The sequence below is a fragment of the Archocentrus centrarchus genome, chromosome 11, assembly GCF_007364275.1.
Source record: "Archocentrus centrarchus isolate MPI-CPG fArcCen1 chromosome 11, fArcCen1, whole genome shotgun sequence".
In the NCBI taxonomy this organism is placed as follows: Eukaryota; Metazoa; Chordata; class Actinopteri; order Cichliformes; family Cichlidae; genus Archocentrus; species Archocentrus centrarchus.
Window position 1 is genome coordinate 28959720 of NC_044356.1, and position 21876 is coordinate 28981595.

The following is a 21876-nucleotide window of genomic DNA, read 5'->3' on the forward strand; positions in this document are numbered from 1 at the left end:
CATTATAGATTAACTTGACTGACAGCATTTTTTTCTAAAAATAAACTACTGAACTTACCTGTAGCTCTATTGTCAGCTGATTTAGTGTTTCATCTACAGGCAGCACCTCTGTGGGAAGAAAGATATTTATGGAGCTCAGTGTGAAGGTTTATTACGCTATGACAGAAAATTAGCCCCCCCCTCCCTTCCCTTCCCTAAGCTAAAAATTTTAAGCTTCATGCTGCTCTAAATGCTCCACATTAGACATTTTTTTAACTGATTTTGTCTCCACATCTTGTCAGCGAGAGTGGCTATACCTAATGTGGTCTTCTTAGGCACACAACTTTGGGCCAAAGCTGAAGTGAAGGGAACTATAATGGCTTGTTTCACTGAATGCCCGAGGAGCTCCAGTATAAATAAAGATTATAGTAAACTGTGAATCATGCAGAGCTACTCTAACAGACTCCAAGAAGTAAAAAAACTGAAAATGCTGGAAATTTTCATCGTAAGTCCCCTTTAAATTATTAAATTCTTGCGGAGTAAAGATCTAAAATATAAAAAGGTGAATACGGAAATGATTCAATTCACTGCTAAAGGTCATATGATTAAATTGTGTTCAGTAAAATTTGAGGTTCTTGTAATTAACCTAAGTATCCCTGTACTCCACTACATATATACATAATTAAGGTTAAAGGGTATGGTACCTATCAGCATATGACTGGCTTTTAAAATATGATGTTTAATATAGTATGTCACTTCTAACTCACTGTATCAGAGTCAATATTTTAATATTAAATCATATATACTGTAACAATACTCTGAAAGGAGTAAGTATGCATAACAATTACTTTGAGTATATCTTTAATTAGTAATGTAGTAGTAGTTGTAAACTCTTGAATGGTAATCCTCTGCTTATATTGGAGTGATTTTGCATTACTTTATGATATGTAAATAAAAAGAATATTTATTTTTTGTTATCTCTGTTACTGTGGCAATCATATCTATAATTTACACTGTCAAAAAAAAAAAGAAGTGTTTACTGGACTATTAAAATAACCCAATTCAAGAATTTCAGACATCATCAGACTTTCAATGCAATTCAGTTTGATTTATATAGCACCAAATCACACAACAGTTACCGCAAGTTGTTTCAATGAAGCAAAATGTTCAAGACTTTATGCACCACCTGATTCCAGAGGAATCTGCTGGAGCTGTGGGATCTCCTTCATGAGCGCTGTGTAGTATGCATGCAGGCCTCTGTGTGCCACCAACAGGAGGCGACAGAGCCGCCGGTGCCACGTATGCGCTCTCTGCAGGCAGTTTTCACTGGGCACATAAAAGCTTCCCTGAGGAGAAGGAGACACAGAGGAAATGTCAGCTACTATGTAGGTCACCAGTTGTCCTCTTTTAATGACAAACAAGTACACATACTTGAACTTAACAGGCTCCACTCTGGCAGTTGTGAAGGTTTGTTGCTCTGACCTCTTGGTAGTAGAAGCTTACCTCTGCACTGACAAAGTCACAATAATTGCTCGGAAGATCTGATACAATGAAACAAATAGGCCTTAAACACAGCTTGCTGTGAGCTGTAAAAGCAGATCAATACATTTATGTGGCACAGGCGGATCATAACATCCCATTAGGGCTTTTAAAAGGTTGCAAGACCCAAGGAACTGTTTGGGCAATAGTCTATATAAAATCTATGCAACAGTGTGTTTAACATAGTACATAAATATACTTAATATAATACTTTTTGACCTAAAAATCAAACTTCCAGATTCAGGTTCCTTTTCGTGTGCCTGCAGGTAGATGTGGTTTTCAGTAGGAGAGTCATCCATCCTCAAGTGCCAAAAAAAAAAAAGAGAAGGAAAAAAGAGCCCAAATTGCTTCCACATCATGGAAGCACTATGATTAGTTAATCTGAGTGACGGCTGGTGTAGCAAAGCTATTTTTATACCATGCTATTTTGCACTTTGGGAATATGAACCATGATCCAGAAGGAAGAAAGTGAAACTGTATTTAAAGAGTGTCATCAAGTAAAATAGAAACAAGTTACCTGTGTCAGTGCTGTGTCTCACCCATCAGCCTGTTAGGCCATTTAACACTGAGTGTTTGTTTTCTTAAATATACAGATATATGTATGCTAAATGTTGGTGGAAATCTGCTTGATAAGGAACCAGTGCAAAAACAGAAAGATAACAGGACAAAGAATTCCTGCAGCTCAAGTGCAACCCTCTGCTTTTTGATCATCTATCGAAATATGAGTTGTAATATGGACCTTTTTTCCAGCAGATGGCTCTCTAAGAATGAAGGACAGGCATTAGCTGTGCTTCACCAAAGTAGTTTAGAGTATGTGTTGTCACTGTGCAACCTATTATAAATCACCAAAGCCTTGAAACCATGACTGCATCTTTCACTTATCTTCTTGAAGACTTAGTGGTCCTCAACCCAAAAAAACTATCGCTGTAGCTATGAGTCATCGCCATCATCCACAGTCCCTGACCCCCAGATACCCACCCACAGAGTTCTTCCCATGACTGAGATGTTTGGTAGCACCACTGGGGCTCAGAGCTCCACAAGGCATGTGATATCTGAGTATCTGAGGATGTACTGTAATTTCCCTCGAGCTAGTAAAGTTGCCGGCCCTATCATCATACCTGTGCACACTCTGTAATTGCTGCAGTGGAGTATACCCAAACCAGGAAGGAACATCTGTATGTTTGCTTTCATAATTCTCTTTAGTTTTATAGAAGCCTGCTGGGAACAGTCTGTGAGGGAGATGAACTGAAAAAATAGCTGTTTTTGCTATGAACTAGTCATTATCCTAAAACCATAGTTTCTCTCCGCACTGACAATGGTGAGAATCTGCATTGAAACGTTCAATGCTGCTTTTTTGTTTATTTACTATGGAAGCCTGTGGCATCATGCAGGTATTTGCACAGGCAGAGTTTTAATTTTACTTAATTTCAGTGTTCTTTTAAGTTTTATGTTTAGTTTTAGTTAGAAACACCAAAAAGGATCAAAACTATTTAAAAAGAATCACCTTGTAACAGGATTAACATATACTGCTGCAAATCACTTCCAGTGAGCATGTAACTCAATAGCAAGAGAGTGCAAACCTTTGACTGATACTGTATATGTATATACACCACTGGATATAAATAATCTGATTTTTTTTGCATAAATAACAGCAGAAGTGCAACACTTGGAGGAAATGGCACACGTGTAGCCGCAGGTAAAAAAAGCTTAAATAAATAAAGGTGAACGAGTTGTCAGCATTGTGTGCACATTTCACCTGCAGCAATGTGGTACGTGGCGCTTGTGAGCAGAACTCATTACTGTGATCAAACAGAACCCCCCTGCTTGGCTAAACGCTGAGCTTATTAAAGTGCCCAGTCAGGGGTGGGAGTAAAAATGGGGAGGAGGAGCAGCAAGGTGGGGTGGGGGTCTGGGAGCTCATTAGGATTTACTATGCAGACTGTGACGTCCGCGGAGACCTGAGAGATGCATGTTATACATGTAAAACACTGGGAAAAAAAAAAAATGCAGCTTTACAACTCTACATACCTTATGTCAGTATAATTACTAAAATTAATAAGGAACAGCAGCCCAAAAAATACATATACATCACTAATAGTTGTGACACAGAGAGGCTGTGTTACTACAGTATGTCTCCTTATTTGGAGACTAGACATAAGAGAAGATTAAAAAAAAAAATCTGTGTGAGATTAAAACTATTTTTCATCCATGGAGTTTGTTGCTTGGGTCAGATAAGTTGAATCATTGCATTGTAACATGTTTAAATATAAGATATTTTCCTTTCTTCTAGTGTCAAGAAGTACATCTAAATGTGGTTGTAATGTAATAAACCATCCGTTTACAAAACAGATGATCTGCAACTGGACATGTTCTGAAGAAAAATGAGTGGCACTGAGTCTCTGTGTGTCCACATTCAGTCAGTCTACTGTCATTACAGGTGAACAGCTATCTACACGGTGGATCTACAAAAATGCACAAAACCTTTTCAGACGGAGTCTTTTGGGAATATAGAAATCGTCAAGATGATGAAAGCACCACACTCATTTTTAATGACATCTTTTCAAATTTTGCAAAATCATCACGTCACCGCACTAGACCCTTTGATGGGGCTGCTTCTGCCTTGCTTCCCATACATTTGACACCCCTGCTATACACTAGTTGTGTCTCTGTGGCTGCAGATTGTAATCACTGACTTCTATCTTGGCCATCTGTGGGCTGTAGGACTTGTTAACTTAATTGCATTCGCTGCCACAGAAAGACAGCTAACTACACAGCCCTAGAATCAAGGCTAATTACAAAACTAAAGAAAGAACTTCTTGAGTCACAATAACTAATATGAGTCACAGTGTATTTTACCACCTGCTACGACTGAATACAGTTTTTTTACTATATGCTTAGGTAGTTAAAAGGCAATAAAAATCATTTTGCTATAGACAAGGCATATATAATCCTGACTAATAATTATAGATTATCATTTTGGTCACTGTGCATCTTAAGTAAAGAATAAATAAGCCAGAGGCAGGAGAGACAACACCATCATTTCCAGTGGGAGCTCCTATCAATTCCAGATGTGAAGCCTGGAGTCTGCAAGCCTGGGCAAGTGGTTTCAGCAGATAGTATGAAACGCCACAGCATCACACGGTGATAATCACCACGTTGGCCTCTGTTTTTTAAGCCTCCAAGATTCCACACAGCCCCAACAAACGACTGATTCTGAGGGACAGGCAGGTCTAGAATCTGTAATCTAAATCAGGATGACTCTCTTCCCAGCTCAAAATCCCGCTGCTTCTGGATGACATGCCCAAACAAATCCCAGCTAAATCTGTCGGCCTGTGTCCTAAACCTTCCCGTTTACGTCATCGCTTGGCATTTAGCTGCTTGCTCACAAAACGAAGAGAACAACCAGCTCAAAGAGGGACATTTGTTTTCAGCTTTGTGAGACAAAATGGGCTTTGACTTTGTGTGACTTTCTATTTGAAAGGAGCTGAACCGCTAAAGGTTAACATACCTCAGAAATGACAGGCTTGCAGTAGCCAGCTCCAAACACGAGGTTCTCTACAGACATGGCAGATGGGTCACTCGTGCTCTCTGGCGAGCCCTTTCCCAGCCAGGAGCCCTTCCCTGTACGGGCAAAGCTAGAGAGGGAAGAGGGAGGACACAGCAGGGGCAAGGCATGAGCATGCGTGGGTGTGTGTGTGTGCTGTATATGCTGTACTGTATGTGACTCTGAAGGAAGACATAAGCTGAGAGATAAGAGCTGTTCTGTTTCAATCAGTCAACTGCTGCAGTAATCTATGTGATGCAGGTCTGGACACTGACTATGATACCGATGGCTGAATTCATCAGATAAGTGTGTGGAAAACTACCCATTCAACTCCCCAAGAGATACACTAGCAAATGCAAAAGATGTGCCAGCAGTTCATCTCAGGTTCTTGTTTTCTTGATTGTATGGATTCAATTGCAGTTAAAATTTTGACTCTAAAACACCCTCATTGCAGATGGTTGACCTTTCTTTTAACCCCTTTTCTAAACAGTATTCAAAGCCATAGCTTAGAACATAAACTAGGCTGACAGCCAGCTGTCAGCCTTTAGATTTATTCACATGTTGATATTTCAGAGTTAGAGCCAGCATTCGCTGACTATCAAGGGTGATGTTTTGATTTAGTCTTAGCAAATATAAAAGTAGCGTTGACATTGTAAGTCATGTAAGCTGTAATCATTAGCATGTTCTGCTAGCTACCTTACCAAGCATTACTTCCAGGCCAAGAAGCTCATTATTATACTACATCTAAACTGTTACAGCACAACTTGGGATTACTACATCCACTACATAGTGTTTGCAATGTGTGAAAGTTAGACCTGGATGCTTTTAATGACTGGATGTTTAAGATTACAGCTTTGTTCTTTTATAAATTTGGTCGCATTTGTAGGCTGCAGCAGCCAAAAGACAATGTTATATGGGAAACGCATCAGTTAATTGGTCAGCTAAAAGCGAAAAATGTGGTTTGAAATGATATAAGCTACGTGGATGTAGCTTCCAGGTAGAAAAGTGAAGCCAATGTCACAGCTGGTAACCCTAACCCTTCATTCAAATGATTATTTTCTTTCTTTCTTATTGCCTAGGGTATTTGGGTTAGGGTTGAGTTCATCGTTATAAATTGTGGTAATTTTAAGTGGCAGTACGGAGCATTTTCCAATGATATGCTCATCGCCTAATGACTTTTGATTGACAAGAAAGACCAAAACACGCTGTTTTCGGGTTCTCCTTTAGTTTCCCCAAAGCAAACAAGCACCGAGGCATTTAATGGATCCATCTCTTGTCTAATACAAGCAAAGATGGCATCTTTTGCCAGCTATCACATCACTCAAAGCAGGGTTTGGCAAAATTAGGTAGCAAATTTCTTTATTATATTTTATTTTTTGCAGTGGAAAGAGTAGTTATTCATCCTCATGGTTAGAAGAATCTTTAAATATTCTCAAAATAGTTCCATGCTAGTTCACTGCTAGTTAATCAAGTTTGTCAGTGGGTCCCTGGGATCACGCCATATCGGATACATATTTGTGCTTTGTGAAAATTCAAGGTCTGCTGGATGTGAAACGCTCCTACCTGAGTAGCGGCTGATGTAAGGCAACCAGTGAAGCGTGTATGGAGACGGAAATGACTGACAGGTGGAAATAGTCAAACATGACAGGGACGTGGTGGTGGAGGCCTCTTCGTGGGTGGAAGTGGAGACTGAGGGTCCGACTGCTGATCAAGGGGACAGTTGCTATATCAGCCAACCTGAGAGAATTAAAAAAAAAAAAAACTCTTTAAGTGCAAAACTGCCTCTTCAGTCATCCTTTAGTATTTAATCTATGACAAAGCAACAATATATATACAGTAGATTTTAATTTGTAAAGTAACTGCTAATTTAAACAGTAAAGCAAGTGAAATTTAAGTTAAAATGACTTCTTATATTTGCTTTTAAATCATAAGAATTACAATTCAGAACTAAGAATTTGCATGACAAAAATAAAAAAGTAGCCCATATTATAAGTTTATTAAACTTGTCTTTAAGTAATTGTTTAAATGTAGAATACTTTGTTACATTTCTGCACTGACAATAAAACTTAAATAACAAATAAAGTTCAGGGAGTGCAGATCAATTAAGTGTAAGCGATTTTATTGCTGATCCTAAAAGTTTCAAGTTGAAGAAAAATAAACATTTCTTCTTCTTCTTCTTCTTCTATTTGTCCCAGGCAAACAGTATAATCCCTGTAATCACAGATCGTGTGCTCCACAGTTGTGATCAGGGGCTTAAAGTGATGCCTATGAGCCAAAAGACATAAAAGCCAAATGGGAAGGTCGTGCATCCTCTCCCTCGCTACCTCAAACACACACAAACACATATTTCCAAAGTGGTTCACAAACTTACTGTTGCTCATTGTCAGTAAAATGAAGATCCAACTTCAACTGAAAATCCACCTCACTCAGGGCCTCCTCTACCTGCAAGTGGGAAATACACAAGTGTTGTTGACGCATGAATATCACAGCAACAACAGGACAAAATAATACAAAAGCTGCATCCAAACTGATTCAATTTTTCAAATGACTGTTACATACCTTCCTGATTTGTGAATCTTCCACTGGTTAAGGTTATTGGTAGGTTATAAGCTATGAGCAAGCTTTATTAGCAATGTGCACTAATAACTGGTATGGGTGCAAGGACAGGCACATATCTGCTAATTAGTAAAACAATAATAAAATACTAGAATTTCATTCACCAAAACTGCTCAAACTTCTTGGGTGGACCGTACCACACAGCAAGTCATATTTTTAGTCCGATAATTCCATTAAAAGAGATCTCGTTTAGTAACCTCAATATCAGTCTACAGCCCCCTGTGTCTACCACCTGTCAGTGAAGGTGGCCACACCCCTAACTACAGTATCCAAATGGATCAAGTATAAAAAACAACACCCTCCACATTATTACAGGGCAAATGAGCAATAGAAGCCAAATCAATTTTGCCAGGTTGGAATTCGCACACACCAATAGGTGGCATCATGGTGGCTATGTTCATCTTTTATATACAGCACTTTAGTTTGCAGGAGGTTGTTGGGGTGGCTGGTGGGTGTGTCACACATAAGGCTAGGGTTCATGTCCAGATTTAGACAACACAGGCAGGTAGGTTAAAGTCAGTAAAAGTAGATATTGATAACTTCACCCTAACAAAAGCATAAACATATTCTGAAAATGTCAAATCCCCCCATCCCTTTTTTTTTCAAAACTTCCAGCATTTGCTGCTATCTATTGGTTGTTTATAAATGTCATTCCTAGATGACAAGGTTCATTTAACAAGTTCAAAAATCTCCCCGAGGTGACTGTGACAGCTACAGCCTCAGCTTTCACCTCATCGTCGCACTCATCAAACCGTACAGCAGCCAGTTGTGCTCTGCAGAGAAGGACCTGACTCTCATTTATTTACTGTCACTCAAGTGTAGAGAGAATGTGAAATTCTGAATTTATGGAGAGGAGCAGCCATCACAAGTAACCAACGAGGATGTGATGGATTTGCTGCGATTTGGCATACAAGCTAATGTGACCAACCTTGTTTGCAATTCTGATTTGGCCACTTCAGCCTCCTTTTTGATTAAGTATTTATATTCTCTGTATTCCCGCATTTCTGTCTTTCATGTGCCCTGAAAAAAATTCAATTACTCTCAAGTTCAAAGTGCCATAGAATATAATGGCATAAATTTGAACAACAAAGTGAAAAAACAAACGATATAAGGAAACTACAAAGCCAGCGCGGAAAATGGATGCAACAGTCTTTTGAGGATAGATGTGCAGTTCTGCCTCTGTAGAACTTACAGTAAATATATAAATCTAATATTTATAGTCTGATTGATTAAGAAACGTCGGGTGTACACAGGGGAAATGAGAGGCTATTTTTGTCTGTGCTATCTGTAGCTGTGAACAGCAGATAACCTCCGGAAGGTTAATGAGCAGGGAGCCTTCGGGAGAGCTTACAGCTGAAATCTGATATGCCTTTAAGCTCCTCTGTCTCCACACCTCCACACCGACACCTACATTTAATGAAACTTTCTAAAATTAGTTGTCACGTGAGACAGAAAATCCACATTCTGGCAGAAGCAGGAATCCTTCCACAGTAAACCAGGCGTGCATACCATATGTTAGGGAGCAGCTGAGCGACAGTGCAGGGTAATGTTAATGTGTGAGCTGTGGCTATCAAATGGATGATTAGCCTCAAACAAGACCATCTTCCCTCTCCCACGTCCCAGCCTCAAGCCTGTGTCACCACTGTCACCGCTGATCAATTTGAGCTCTGGTGGCTCCCAAAGGCAAAAACAGGCAGAGTGGATTCTCAGGGTCGTGCCCGCAGTGATACGGAACATCAATACCTGTCAGCCAGGTTTACACACCTGATCATTTGCGCTAAATGTGGGCAGTCTGGGGCACAGGCAATTTACATGAGTCTTTTAGTTGCATAACATTAATTCCGTGGAACAAGTCTATGAATTCAGGACCCCTCACACTAGTTGAGTCGCTGTAATGGTAAGGACAGCATTGTTTTGAAAAAGGCAATAACCTTCTCCAGTGAACAGCTTTTGTTATCGGTGGGGGAACAAACTCCTGCCAATCATGTCATCACCTTTAAAAACCAGTGATAACTTAGTCAACAAAAAAAAAAAAGTAAAATGCTGTGCCCACAGACCCTTACAGAAAATATTCAGACTCATTCCAAAACTGAGTCAATGCCCGTACAGTCTCATGATAAAATGTCCAGCTTTATAGAACTAAAATTATGCTTACAGCCTGGTAGAAAAATTCAAAATGGTTTTGGTCTCTGTGGATAATTTCCTCTTCATAACAACTTTACAATAGGTGAATTGTTTCATAACTCATCCATATGGTTACTGGCAAATCTTAACTTTAGGCCTGGAATGAAAGGTTAACTGCTGTATGGCACAGCTCAACCAAGATGTTTGTGTTTCAGCTTTGGTATGTGAAAGTCTAGTATTTCTTTTTGTCTTTTAATTGCCACTAATTAGCAGACATTCATAAACATTGAGCAGTAAGTTTGTAACTAGATTACTGTATCAAAGTATCCTGGCTACACTGAAAGGCTCCCAAAATTGGTTGTTGGCCCGAGAAGGTAAATCATCAGAGTAGGTAGTTTCAAAGATTAGAGCTACATTAACTTCAATTTGTTCCTTTCAAGAGTTTGTTTAAATAATGTGTTCTGAAATGTGTTGAAGTCTTCACATAGACTGTTTAACCAGAACATCAGTGATGCAGTAGTTTATCCTGCTCACAATTCACAGGCTATTGCCCTTAAGAAAAATGTGACCTTGACCTTGAGCATAATTTGGGTGAAGACCCTTTAGGTGATCGTTGTGTGCAAGTTTCACTAAGATCTGTCCGATACTCTCAGAGGAATAAAGATTCTTGTGAATTGTGGCTGGACAGACGGACAATGGATGCCTCGGCATGGCAAAAGCTCATTGGTACTTCGTCTGGAGGTGCTAAAAATAAACAAACAAGGCCAATATATACTACAGTTTTCTAAATTAGATAGGGGAGAGTCTATGGTGTGATTGTGAAACCTACACAGGCCAGAGGTGTCAAACCTACAGCTTGTTGCCGATAACCAACCAGGTCTTGGTTACAAAGATATAAGTAAAACTTCACAAGCCAAGAAGGGATGTTGATTGTTTGAGTTATGAGAGATGTATTTTTTTGCAATGACAGCAGAGTCACAGAAAGTGGAAAAACTGACATACTGTTGGAACTGCAGTTCCTTTTCCTTATGCTACAGTCACACTAGGGAAAATGATGGTTGGAGACCACGGCACAAATGATTTAAACCACGTGCAATGAGCTTGCGACCTCATTGCCTTTAAAATGCTTGTTTCAAAGGCACCAGGTTTGTGACCACTTGTAATTACTTGCTGTCTTCAAAGCAAGAACCTCATAGATTTAAAAACAAAACGAAACCGAAATTCCTCCACAAATTGTGATGTAGTTGCTGCAGGATGGCGATTTAACTGCAAACTGCCATAGGTGCTTGGCAATCTTGTCTTTGTATAGGAATATATAATCAGAATATAACCAGTAGGCAATAAGCTGAGTCGAGTCCCCTCCTGCAAGCAGACGTGTCACAGACAAGTGGCATTCATCGGTACAGACTTATTGACTGCAACATTTTGGCAATCTGCCTGCTTTTATTTGCAAACCTTCTGAGAGTGACTGCAGTTACTCTGAGTCGAACTGCATTTGTTTGGAGACAGGTTGCCTGCCACCAGGTGGCCTGTGCAATCACCTCGAAAGACTACTTGCAACTACTTGCAATCGGTCTCCAACTGCAAAAAATGAAGAAGGCTGCCATTCTATTTTCACTCCAGTGTGACTGAGGCTTAAGACATCTCAAAGCTCTGCAGGATAAATCCTTACATGTCAACATTTTCAGAAAGTACACCTTTGTACTTGAGTTCAAATTGAGCTGTACGTGGCCCAATAATTTTAATGGTTTTGACACCTGTGCTTTAAATCTATATAAGTCTGAACACCTGCAAAACATAAAGCAACATAACACACTGAGCAAAAACTCTTTCAACATATTTTTTTTGTATATTTTTATATTTTTTTTCTTTTACTCCCTATTGTGTAAGATATCTGCTGTGATGAAGTGGAATAAATGTGTCTGTTCTGAACAGGGAGAATTGTTTATGTCAGATGACAAAAACAACAAGTGAAGAAGGGAATAGAGAATGATGAAACACATTAATTACGGGCCATTAATTTGCTGTAAAGCTACAAGCTACTATGGAATAAAACTATTATGCAACCATTTTCACTGTAATTAAACATTATCTCATTTTTCAGTTTCAACATTAAGTGACTGATAAAATACAAGCAAACAAATGGAAGTCCATTTCCTCTCATCTTTTTTTTCACTTGAACTGCAAATGCGTGCGTGCATGTACAGAAAATGTCACCAGCATGACTCACCCGTTCTCCGTCCAACAGCAGGTGGACTTTGAAGATCATACAGTCGTTCACCGCAATCTCCTCATTTCTGTAAAGGATCTGAAATATCCGGCTGAACACGGTGCCGTCGTAAACCCCCGCAGAGCTAAAGCTGCACTCTCCTAATGTGGGACACAGCAGCACAGCATAATGGCTGTCACTCAAGTGCAGCAATTAACATGCACATTTGACAAGACACAGATCCATGACGGTATTAAAAAAAAAACTAAACATGAATGTTTAACCGATAACAGACGGAGCTTTCTCAGAAATGCATCATTGTCATGAGTACAAATAAAAAAGGCTTTCTGCCTCGCTTGATGTTTGCACAGCGGCGACAGCTTTGTGAGACTCTACGCAGTTCTTGACCTTTGCACATATGTACAGAGATTTAGAAGGGATCTGAATGTGCATATTTAGCTCCAGAAACAAGTGATTAAAAACTGTAAATGTTTTCAAATTTGAAAATTTGAGTCACTAACAGCTTATGTTTCCATTCATGTTCCTAGATTCTCAAGTCAGCTTCTACTGTAGGCATCTGTTTGTCCAGCCATTATACCTGGTATACTGAGCCAGGTACGCTGACCTAGTAAATAAAAAAAAAAAAATCATGCAGCAGAAGGAACCCAAAGTGGAAGTGTCAAGAACTACAGTTCTTGATGTGGCCACTTACTGTAGACTGGTTCTAAAAGCAAGTCAGTTCCCAAGAATAACTTTACAACCTGGTACAAAAAAAATAGTTTGAAGCTCTTTGAACTGGTTCCCCCAAAGCCCTGCTCACACAGGCCTAGAGGTTGGGTAGTCACACCCTGGTAACGATTGATTGCTAGGGTTGGCAAGTGGTTACTGGCATTTGCTAGGTGAAATTGGTTGCAAAAAGGTATATGGTGCTGCACCAAAAATCTCCTTGCAATTGCTCTGGTCACTAGAGGGCAGCCACGGTCACCTGTAAACTGCATGGAATACGCAGTCTGTACACAATCACTAACTAACAACTGAGTAGTGAAACTTGAAAAAGTGCAAACTGGAAAAGAGAATGTTCACCTTCAGTGTAAAAGTTGCACCTTTTGAAATGTGTTGGTTTCAGCAGTAAGGCACAACTATTACTTTGAAGGTGAATATTCTCTATTTAATCATTTTAAAAGTTTTACTAATTGGTGGTTAGCTGAATTTTTGAAGAGAAGTCCATGTCTAGCACGCACACTATGGGCAACCGTAGCAAACTACTAGTGACCAAAGCAATCATAATGAGATTGTTGATGCAGCACCCTTTTTGCGATTAGCACGCAACCTCCAGCAACTAATCCCCAACCAGTCGGGGATACACGTTTTTCCTTAGTAAGGTTACAAGAGGGTTGCCAACCAGTCTCTAGGCTTCTGTGATGACAGCTTAAGCTAAACAAGGCTAAGCAAACAGCTGTGGGCTATACCTTTTATATTTATTAAGCAGATCTGAGAAGTCTATCAATATTGGTTATACAAGCACAAGAACTGAAACAACTGTTCACACTGAGTTCAACTCTGGTAAACTTTAAACCCCTTTAAACTTTACAATGTTTTCTTTATTTTTTTTTTGGAATGCAGAGTCAGAAATACCTTTTAAATTTACATATTATGTAAGACAGACTTTCAAGCACAAGGGTAACTAATAAATCTGATTTTATGTGCAGAAATTAGCTCACTCATTTAACCCCCAAAATTCATACAATTAAAGAGGAAACCCTTTGTTTCGACTGCCATTGTCTTCCACGTCGCAGTCCTTATGTGTGACGTGGTGGCTGTTTACTTTGTGCTACTAGCGCATTTTTCCTGGCAGCACTGCAGAGCTGCTGTCCAGCTGTGAGCCGTGAGAGGTCTTTAAAATCCCCTGCTGAGGTTGTGCTCCTTTCTGTCTCAGTCTTACTCTCCCTCTCTCCACAGGCCTCCTCCTGATAACACTGTCGCTACTTGCAGCATCAAGCAGCCCCAGCCAGGATGACGGATGTGTGGAAGCACGAGTGTTGTCAAAGGCTTGGTGGATGTGTGACAGAGGCAGTGTAATCCCTCGGGGGATGTACTTTACGGGGCAGGAGTGGTTGCATAGTGTTAGCATGATCGCCTCACAGTCACATAAACGTGACTTTGATGATCTTGTTTTTACTTTGTTTTCGCTTAAGTTTCAAGCTCATGTCTCAAGACATACAAGTAGATTAGGGAAATCAACACTGTGTGCCAAGATTAGCATAAATTATTCTCTGTGCCCCTTTGACCTGTGAAGGACTCGTCATTTCCCTCAGGAGCTTCCATGCTCTTTCACAAGCACTGGATGGCTCCCTTTATGTGGCCAGAATCATTAAATCAACAAACTGCAGCTGCTGCAGTGGCTGCTTTCACACACTCACAGATACTGTCCTTTCAATGCCAGTTTGTTTTACAGGCTTGATTAAACGTTACATTAGGTGCCGAGGGACTTGAAATGATAAGACCTTGATAAGAACACTGCCTTGCTTTGACACTGGTGTGTGCATTTAAGGTGGAAAAATGCTCTAAAGCACCTGCACAAAATAATATAACAGACTGCACAAGCATTGTATGAACACTACTTTCATAAGATTGCAGATCAGTTGAGATGGAAAGCTGATTATTGGTGTAACGTTAGTGTTGCACTAAACTGCAACTTATTGCAAGATAGATAGACCTCTAAATTTATAATCACTTTAAATCTATGGAAACCCATTAGTGTCTGTAAATTAATTTATTAATTTATAGCATATTTAAAAATAGATTTTAAAAAAAGGATAATAATCTTGCTGGTATCTCATGATTTTCCAAAAGACTTATTACCACAAATTAATACTGGTGTATTGTTTTTAAAAAGCTGTTTTAAATAATCATTTTCTGCTTTAACATCACTTCCTGATGCTATATATCAACACTAACACTAGGTGAAAAGGTGACACAGGTTGCTAGAATGACACCATTTAACCTGCATGTCTTTGAACTGAAGAAGATATTAAAACTCACACAGGCACTGGAAACCAGGTAAACAGGAAGGCCCGAGGTGACCGGCATGTTGGGGGCGATTTAGGTTTTTCTTGCTTTCTTTGTCTGACACAAAGTTAGCTAACATCATAAAACTAATGGCATTTTCACAATGAATGAGGCCAACAGAAACCACCAAGTTCTGACACTCAGGTGTACTCCGGCTCTCACAGGTCCTGTGCCGTTATCACATCCTGCACATTAAAACCTGCTGAAATGCCCTTCAGCTTTAGCCACAGTGTTTCTGTGCTGGAAATAATCTGCTTACAGCCTCTGGTGCTCTACATCTGCTGCGTGCATGTGCGCGTGTGTATTCTGCCTATCAGTAAAGCACACAGAACTCCCCACACAGAATTGCTCTTCGTGATATTAATAAGAGAGAGTATCTTAGTCCGTGCAGTAGGAGATGCCGTAAACAGCAATCCAATTCTCCCAGTTACCAGTCTGACTTGAAAATCCCCATGTTATTGCGCATGAATCACAGTCATTAAATCCTTCAGTTGAGTGTGTGGCACGATCCTTAACACGCAATTCATTTTTTTTCTGAAGGGCACAGACAATTGAAATGTCAAGCATACACTTTCAAAGAGAACACAGTAAGGGAATTGTATGATGAATGTAATTTTCCTGTCTGTGACCAGAGCTGGTATATTTATGTTTCTGATTCAGTCAGTGAGATATGCAGGCTTACTGCATGACCTTGTGGTAGCTGCAAGGGGGGACGGGGGGGTGGGGGCACAGCCTTTCAATTACAATATGGATATGATCTTCACTGTAATGTATGTAGCTGCAGTGTTCCTTACTGTCCATATATGCGACTGGCTGGTTAAACAGTGGCCTGTAGTCAGCAGATTAGATAAGTGCATCACAGAGCATTTACACAGGCTCATGTGTACATTTCTAAAGAATTAATACATTTTCAAATCTTTTTTTAGCCTGCTGACTGTTTATCATTCTGATACACAGCTTTATTATTTGGTTAACCAAAACTAAGCACACTTTTACTGCTATCACAGGAATAAAGAGAGTAAATAGCAGCTGCTAATCATATGCACTTGATTATTTGATCATCAGAAAGATTCACCAATTCTATTAAAGCTGAAGTTTTGTCACTTTGCTGCTCTGTAGCATTCAGCTGTGTGTTACCACAGTGCTGCAATCGTCCCAGGAGTGGATGATCCAGCAAATTCACCCCAAGGTCAGACCATACAGTATTCAGAAAAACTGCAAAAAATCTCAGAGCTGAATCTCAGACTCTACAGACCTCAGTTACAGTGTCAAACCTTAAAGTTAATGACAGTGCAATTAGAAAAAAATACTGCTCATATGGAAGGGTTGCCCACAGAGAGCTTGTTCTCGATAAAAAGAACATGGCAGCATGGCTTAGGTTTGCAAAGTTGCATTAAACACAGCATCTCAGCAAAAACAGCTGATTTGGGCTTGTTTTGCAACCACAGGACCAAAACACCTTGAGTCAGCCATGAACTCCTCAGTATACCAAAGTGTTCTAGAGTCAAATGTGAGGCTATCTGCTGACAGCTGAAGGTTGGCACAAATTGGGTCATGCAACAGGACAATGATCAGAACACAGCAGCCGATTTACAACAGAGTGGCTGAAAAAGAAAAGAATCGAGGTGGTGCAATAGTCCAGTCAATATCTAGACCTCAGCCTGACTCAAATGCTGTGGCATAATTTTTATAGCTTTAACTTTTAAACTCGCAAGGACAACAGCTGTCCCTTTAGAAGCCTAAATCTTTCACAGTACTCACAGGACAGTTGCTAACGTTGATTTTTTTTTTGCTATATGGTGCTAGGCTTTTATCTGTGGGACTTACTGCAAAGTAAGCAGCCTGCTGCCAAGAAACAAGGCTGATGAGCAAATGCTGTGTGCCAAATAATGAAAACAATGAGTTATAGTAAAAATGAATCAGTTGTGTAATTTGATTCAATGGTATTGCAAGAATATTGCTAATAACTACTTTAACTCACATGCTAGACACGAGTTTTTTTTGTTTCTCACAGGAGTGTAATTATTTAAGCAGCTTTTCAGTGTAAAGGTGGAATTGGAGCCTCGTCCAGCTGGACAATGATCTACTTCTTTTTCCCTTTACAACCTGTAAAACTGCACATCCAGAATTTAGCAAGTCTAAAAATAGACTACCGAACTATTCTATTCTCACCATTTCTATGCTATTAGAAATGATAAGAATAGATGTTAGTCTTTGTATGCTATTCTTACTATTTCTATTCAGTTTGACAGCATATTGGCTACTTAGGACCATCAGTAATGAAATTGTCTTAAACCAAAAGCACAGTGAATCTTGTCACTGTGTTTTAGGTGAAAACACACATCATCTTCACAATCACACACACGCGCATGTTGGCGTTGTTGTTGGTGCTGTCCTCTATAGGTGTGAGAACAGTTACACTGACAACAGCTACATGCCTGAAGCTAATGTCCTGCTCTCAAAGCAACACATAGAAGACTAAAATGCCCTCACAATCTAAAACATCCTTATGAGAACAGTAGGCTGCACTGTCACAAGTACAGCTGGTATACACACACACACATACACACACACACATGCGCGCGCGCACACTGTGCTCCAGTCATGACGAGCTAAAAATAGCCGTTATTACTGAGAATCAGTATTGCCAGTGAAACAGCTTTCTGCAGCACCACAGATCCAGGTTTTGACGCTTGGGTAGGTTCACGAGCATTCACTCACAACCTTTGAATATATCTTTTGTGATATTTTATGAACCAACTGAAAGAAGTTGTATATAAGAATTAAGGCATGCAAAGTTCACAGTGCTTCAGGTCTAGTGCTTTTTTTTTTAAATTCTAGTATCCATGTATTGTTGGTTATTTGCAGTATTTTTTAATTAAATGAGAAACCTTTGATGAATAATAGCAGGAAAAAAATGCCAAAAGCTGCATATTACTAGTTTTCTTTGAGGTTTTCTGTGGAATTAGACATTCTAAGATTAGTTTTTCTATTGTGCACTCCACTGCAGTTTTAAGCCTGCTTTGCCCTTTTCAGCCTTGAATCCCTCATTGTTACAGAGCAAACACTTTCCCCGGATAACCGGAACTCGAGGACAATTTTACTTGTTCATTATTATACTCTCTGATACAGAACCTGAATAGCTGGCACAGTGGTAGGGCTACTTACTGTGTATTGTACCTTTTTTTTAAATTATTATTAGTATTTCTGTCTTTTATCCACAATCACAGTGAGAGATTAAGGTGCATTCGAAAGCAAATCTCAATAATCAGCTGTCAAATTTATGGTTGCTTTACTTTCCTTCATCTGTCATCTGTGGAGTGCTCTATTTTAAGAAAACCTTAGTCATATCTCTAATTGATGCTCCTTTAAATCCCGATGGTGAAATGTTATATTAAACTTTTTTACACAGTGTCAGTTTGAGGTGGTTTATATTATAAGGTAAAGATGATACAACAATAAAGAGAACCGCATGTTCAGACAATTCACAGTGGCAGGGAGAAAGAGTTTGCATTTAACAGGAAGAGACCTCGGGCAGAATGAGGCTCAGGTAGGTTTAGCTGGCTGGGGTTGAAGGGCAAAAGATGAGAACAAAGGAGAGCATAAAAGTTATTGGCATACAATAGGGCATACAAATCCAAGGGGAGTGAAAAGGCGTGATTGAAAGTGGTCGATGCATCAGAGGAAGCCTGCAGCATGAGCCTACAGCAGCATCACCTAATCCAGCCTCAACTGGAAAATTTGAAGCCTAATAAAAAGTATCAAGGGTGTCTATCTCTTAAACCCAAACTGGGAGCTGGCTTCATAGAAGAAGGGCTTGATCAGCCTCCAATGCTACTCTTGGAAACTCTGAAAACCACAAGTAAACCTGCAGTCTGAGAAAAAAATGCTCTATCAGAATAATATGGTACTATGAGGTCTTTAAGATATCATGGTTCATCCAGGACTTTGTGAAAAGATTAATTTAAAATTCAATTCTAGATTCAACAGGAACCAAATGAAGAGAAGCCAGTATGGGAGAAATTGAATTGAATCGTATTTAAATAGCACCTAAAAACAGGAAAAAAATATATATATATTTAAACAGCCGCCTCAAGGAACTTCTATAATACAGAGAAAACCCCAAAGAACAGCCAACCCCCTAAGAGCAAGCACTTGGTGACAGTGGGAAGGAAAAACTCCCTTTAACAGGAAGAAACCTCCAACAGAACCAGGCTCAGAGAGGGGAAGTCATCTGCATCGTGGAAAGCCCCCGCAAGCCTGGGACTATTGCAGCGTAACTAAGGGAGGGATCAGGGTCATCTGATCCAGCCCTAACTATAAGCTTTATCAAAAAAGAAAAGTTTTAAGGCTTGTCTTTTAAGTAGAGAGGGTGTCTGACTCCCAAATCCAAACTGGGAGCTGGTTCCACAAAAGAGGGGTCTGAAAGCTCAAGGCTTTGTCTCCCATTCTACTTTTAAATACCCTAATAACCACATGTAAGCCTGCAGTCTGAAAGCGAGGTGCTGTATTGGTGTGATGGTATTATGAGGTCTTTAAGATAAGATGGGTCCTGATTATTCAACACCATGTATGTGAGGAAAAGGATTTTAAATTTGATTCTAGATTTATCAGGGATCCAATGAAGAGAAGCCAATATGGGAGAAATATGCTCTCTCTTTCTAGTTCCTGTCAGTACAGCAGCATTTTGGATCAACTGAAGGCTTTTGTGGTCATAAATAATTACAAGATTCCTCACAATGTCACTGGAGGCCATGGTAATGCCATACAGAGTAGGTATCTGGTTAGACACAATGTTTCTAAGATTTGTAGGGCTGAGTACAATAACCTCAGTTTTATCTGAATTTAGAAGCAGGAAATTAGAGGTCATCCAGGCCTTTATGTCTTTAGGACATTCCTGCAGTTTAACTAATTGATGTGTGTCATCTGGCTTCATTGATAGATCAAGCTGGTTATCATCTGCATAGCAATGAAAATGTATGCCATGCATTTTAATATAACTGCCTAAAGAAAGCATTTATAATGTAAATAAAATTGGTCCTAGCACAGAACCATGTGGAACTCTAATCTTAGTGTGTGAAGAGGACTCCCCATTTACATGAACAAATCGGAGTCTGTAAGATATATATGATTCAAATGACTGCAGCACAGTACCTTTAATACCTGCCTAGCTCAGACAGTTGGGTCAAGTGATGGCTTTTTAAGTAATGGTTTACTAACTGCCACCTTAAAGGCCTGTGGTACGTAGCACATTAATAGATATTGATTGATCAAATGTAAAATTCAAACATTAATAATGGTAGGACTTCTTTGAGCAGTCTTGTAGAAATGTGGTCTAATAGACCTGTTGATGGTTTGGAGGAAGTATCTACAGAAGTTAACTCAAAAAGATCAATTGGAGAGAAAGAGTCAAAAAAAATATCAGTAGTATTGAAAGTAGCTGCACGTAATGTCTGTGAGATTAGTTGTGAATATTTTTTTCTTTAATGGTTAAAATTTTATTTGTGAAGAAATTCATGAAGTCATTACTAAGGCTCATGTTTGTGAGTTATACCAGATATAAGGCTTTCTTTTTCAGAGGAGCCACAGTGTCCTGAGTCGTACGCCGTGGCTTGATTTGAAAGGTGAAAATTTGTTTCAAACACCTAGATGAACAGACTTTTTAAGCAACAGTTTAATCATTTCCACCTGAAATATCCCCACTACTAAATATTCCACAGTTAACTGTTAGTGGTATTATAATAAGTTGGAAGCAATTGGGAATGGCAGCAACTCAGCCACAAAGTGGTAGGCCACGTAAAATGACAGAGCTGGGTCAGCGGATGCTGAGGCATATAGTGCGCAGAGATCACCAGCTTTTTGCGAAGTCAGTCGCTACAGACTTCAAAACTTCATGTGGCCTTCAGATTAGCTCAAGAACAGTGCATAGAGAGTTTCATGGAATGGGTTCCCATGGCCGAGTAGCTGCATTCAAGCCTTACATCACCAAGCACAATGCAAGGCATCAGATGCAGTGGTGTAAAGCACACCGCCACTGGACTCTAGAGCAGTGGAGACGTGTTCTCTGGAGTGATGAATCACACTTCTCCATCTGGACGAGTCTGGGTTTGCTGGTTGCCAGGACAACTTTACCTGTCTGTCTGCATTGTGCCAAGTGTAAAGTTTGGTGGAGGTGAGATTATGGTGTGGGGTCGTTTTTCAGGAGTTGGGCTCGGCCCCTTAGTTCCAGTGAAAGGAACTCTTAATGCTTCAGCATACCAAGACATTTTGGACAATTTCATGCTCCCAATATTGTGAGAACAATTTGGGGATGGCCCCTTCCTGTTCCAACATGACTGCACACCAGTGCACAAAGCAGATCCATAAAGACATGGATGAGTGAGTGTGGTGTGGAAGAACTTGACTGGCCTGCAGAGCCCTGACCTCAACCTGATAGAACACCTTTGTGATAAATTAGAGTGCTAAATGCGAGCCTCACAAATGTGCTTTTAGAGGAATGGTCAAAAAGTCCCATAAACACAGAAGAGTTGAAGCTGTTATAGCTGCAAAGGGTGAGCCGAGATCATATTAAACCCTATGGATTAAGAATGGGATGTGACTCAAATTCATATGTGTGTAAAAGCAGACGAGCAAATACTTTTGGCAATATAGTGCACTTAAATACCACAGGTATTTACAACATCTTCATATTCCCACAAGACACTTAATCTTATTTCTTTGAGAAAAAGTGCAGAGTCCGGCCCTCCCTGCTCTACAATGCAATGTAACGCAAAATACTCATTTTACTTTCTTCACG

The 21876-nt window shown here is 39.7% G+C and overlaps 1 protein-coding gene across 4 annotated transcripts in view; it reads right to left on the bottom strand.

Annotated features, from left to right (window-relative positions):
- The window catches only part of fam135b (family with sequence similarity 135 member B), a 50165-nt gene that overhangs the window by 19799 nt on the left and 8490 nt on the right, over positions 1–21876 (bottom strand). For all 4 annotated transcript variants that reach the window (XR_004020572.1, XR_004020571.1, XM_030741107.1 and 1 more), the window contains exons 4-9: positions 12033–12172; positions 7434–7504; positions 6626–6799; positions 5027–5153; positions 1166–1325; positions 59–108 (exon numbers count right to left, since the gene is read on the bottom strand). Coding sequence is in view for 2 of the 4 variants with exons in the window: in XM_030741107.1 (XP_030596967.1) it covers positions 59–108; positions 1166–1325; positions 5027–5153; positions 6626–6799; positions 7434–7504; positions 12033–12172 (722 nt within the window). In the remaining 2 variants the exon portion in view is untranslated. The remainder of the gene's footprint in view (positions 1–58; positions 109–1165; positions 1326–5026; positions 5154–6625; positions 6800–7433; positions 7505–12032; positions 12173–21876) is intronic.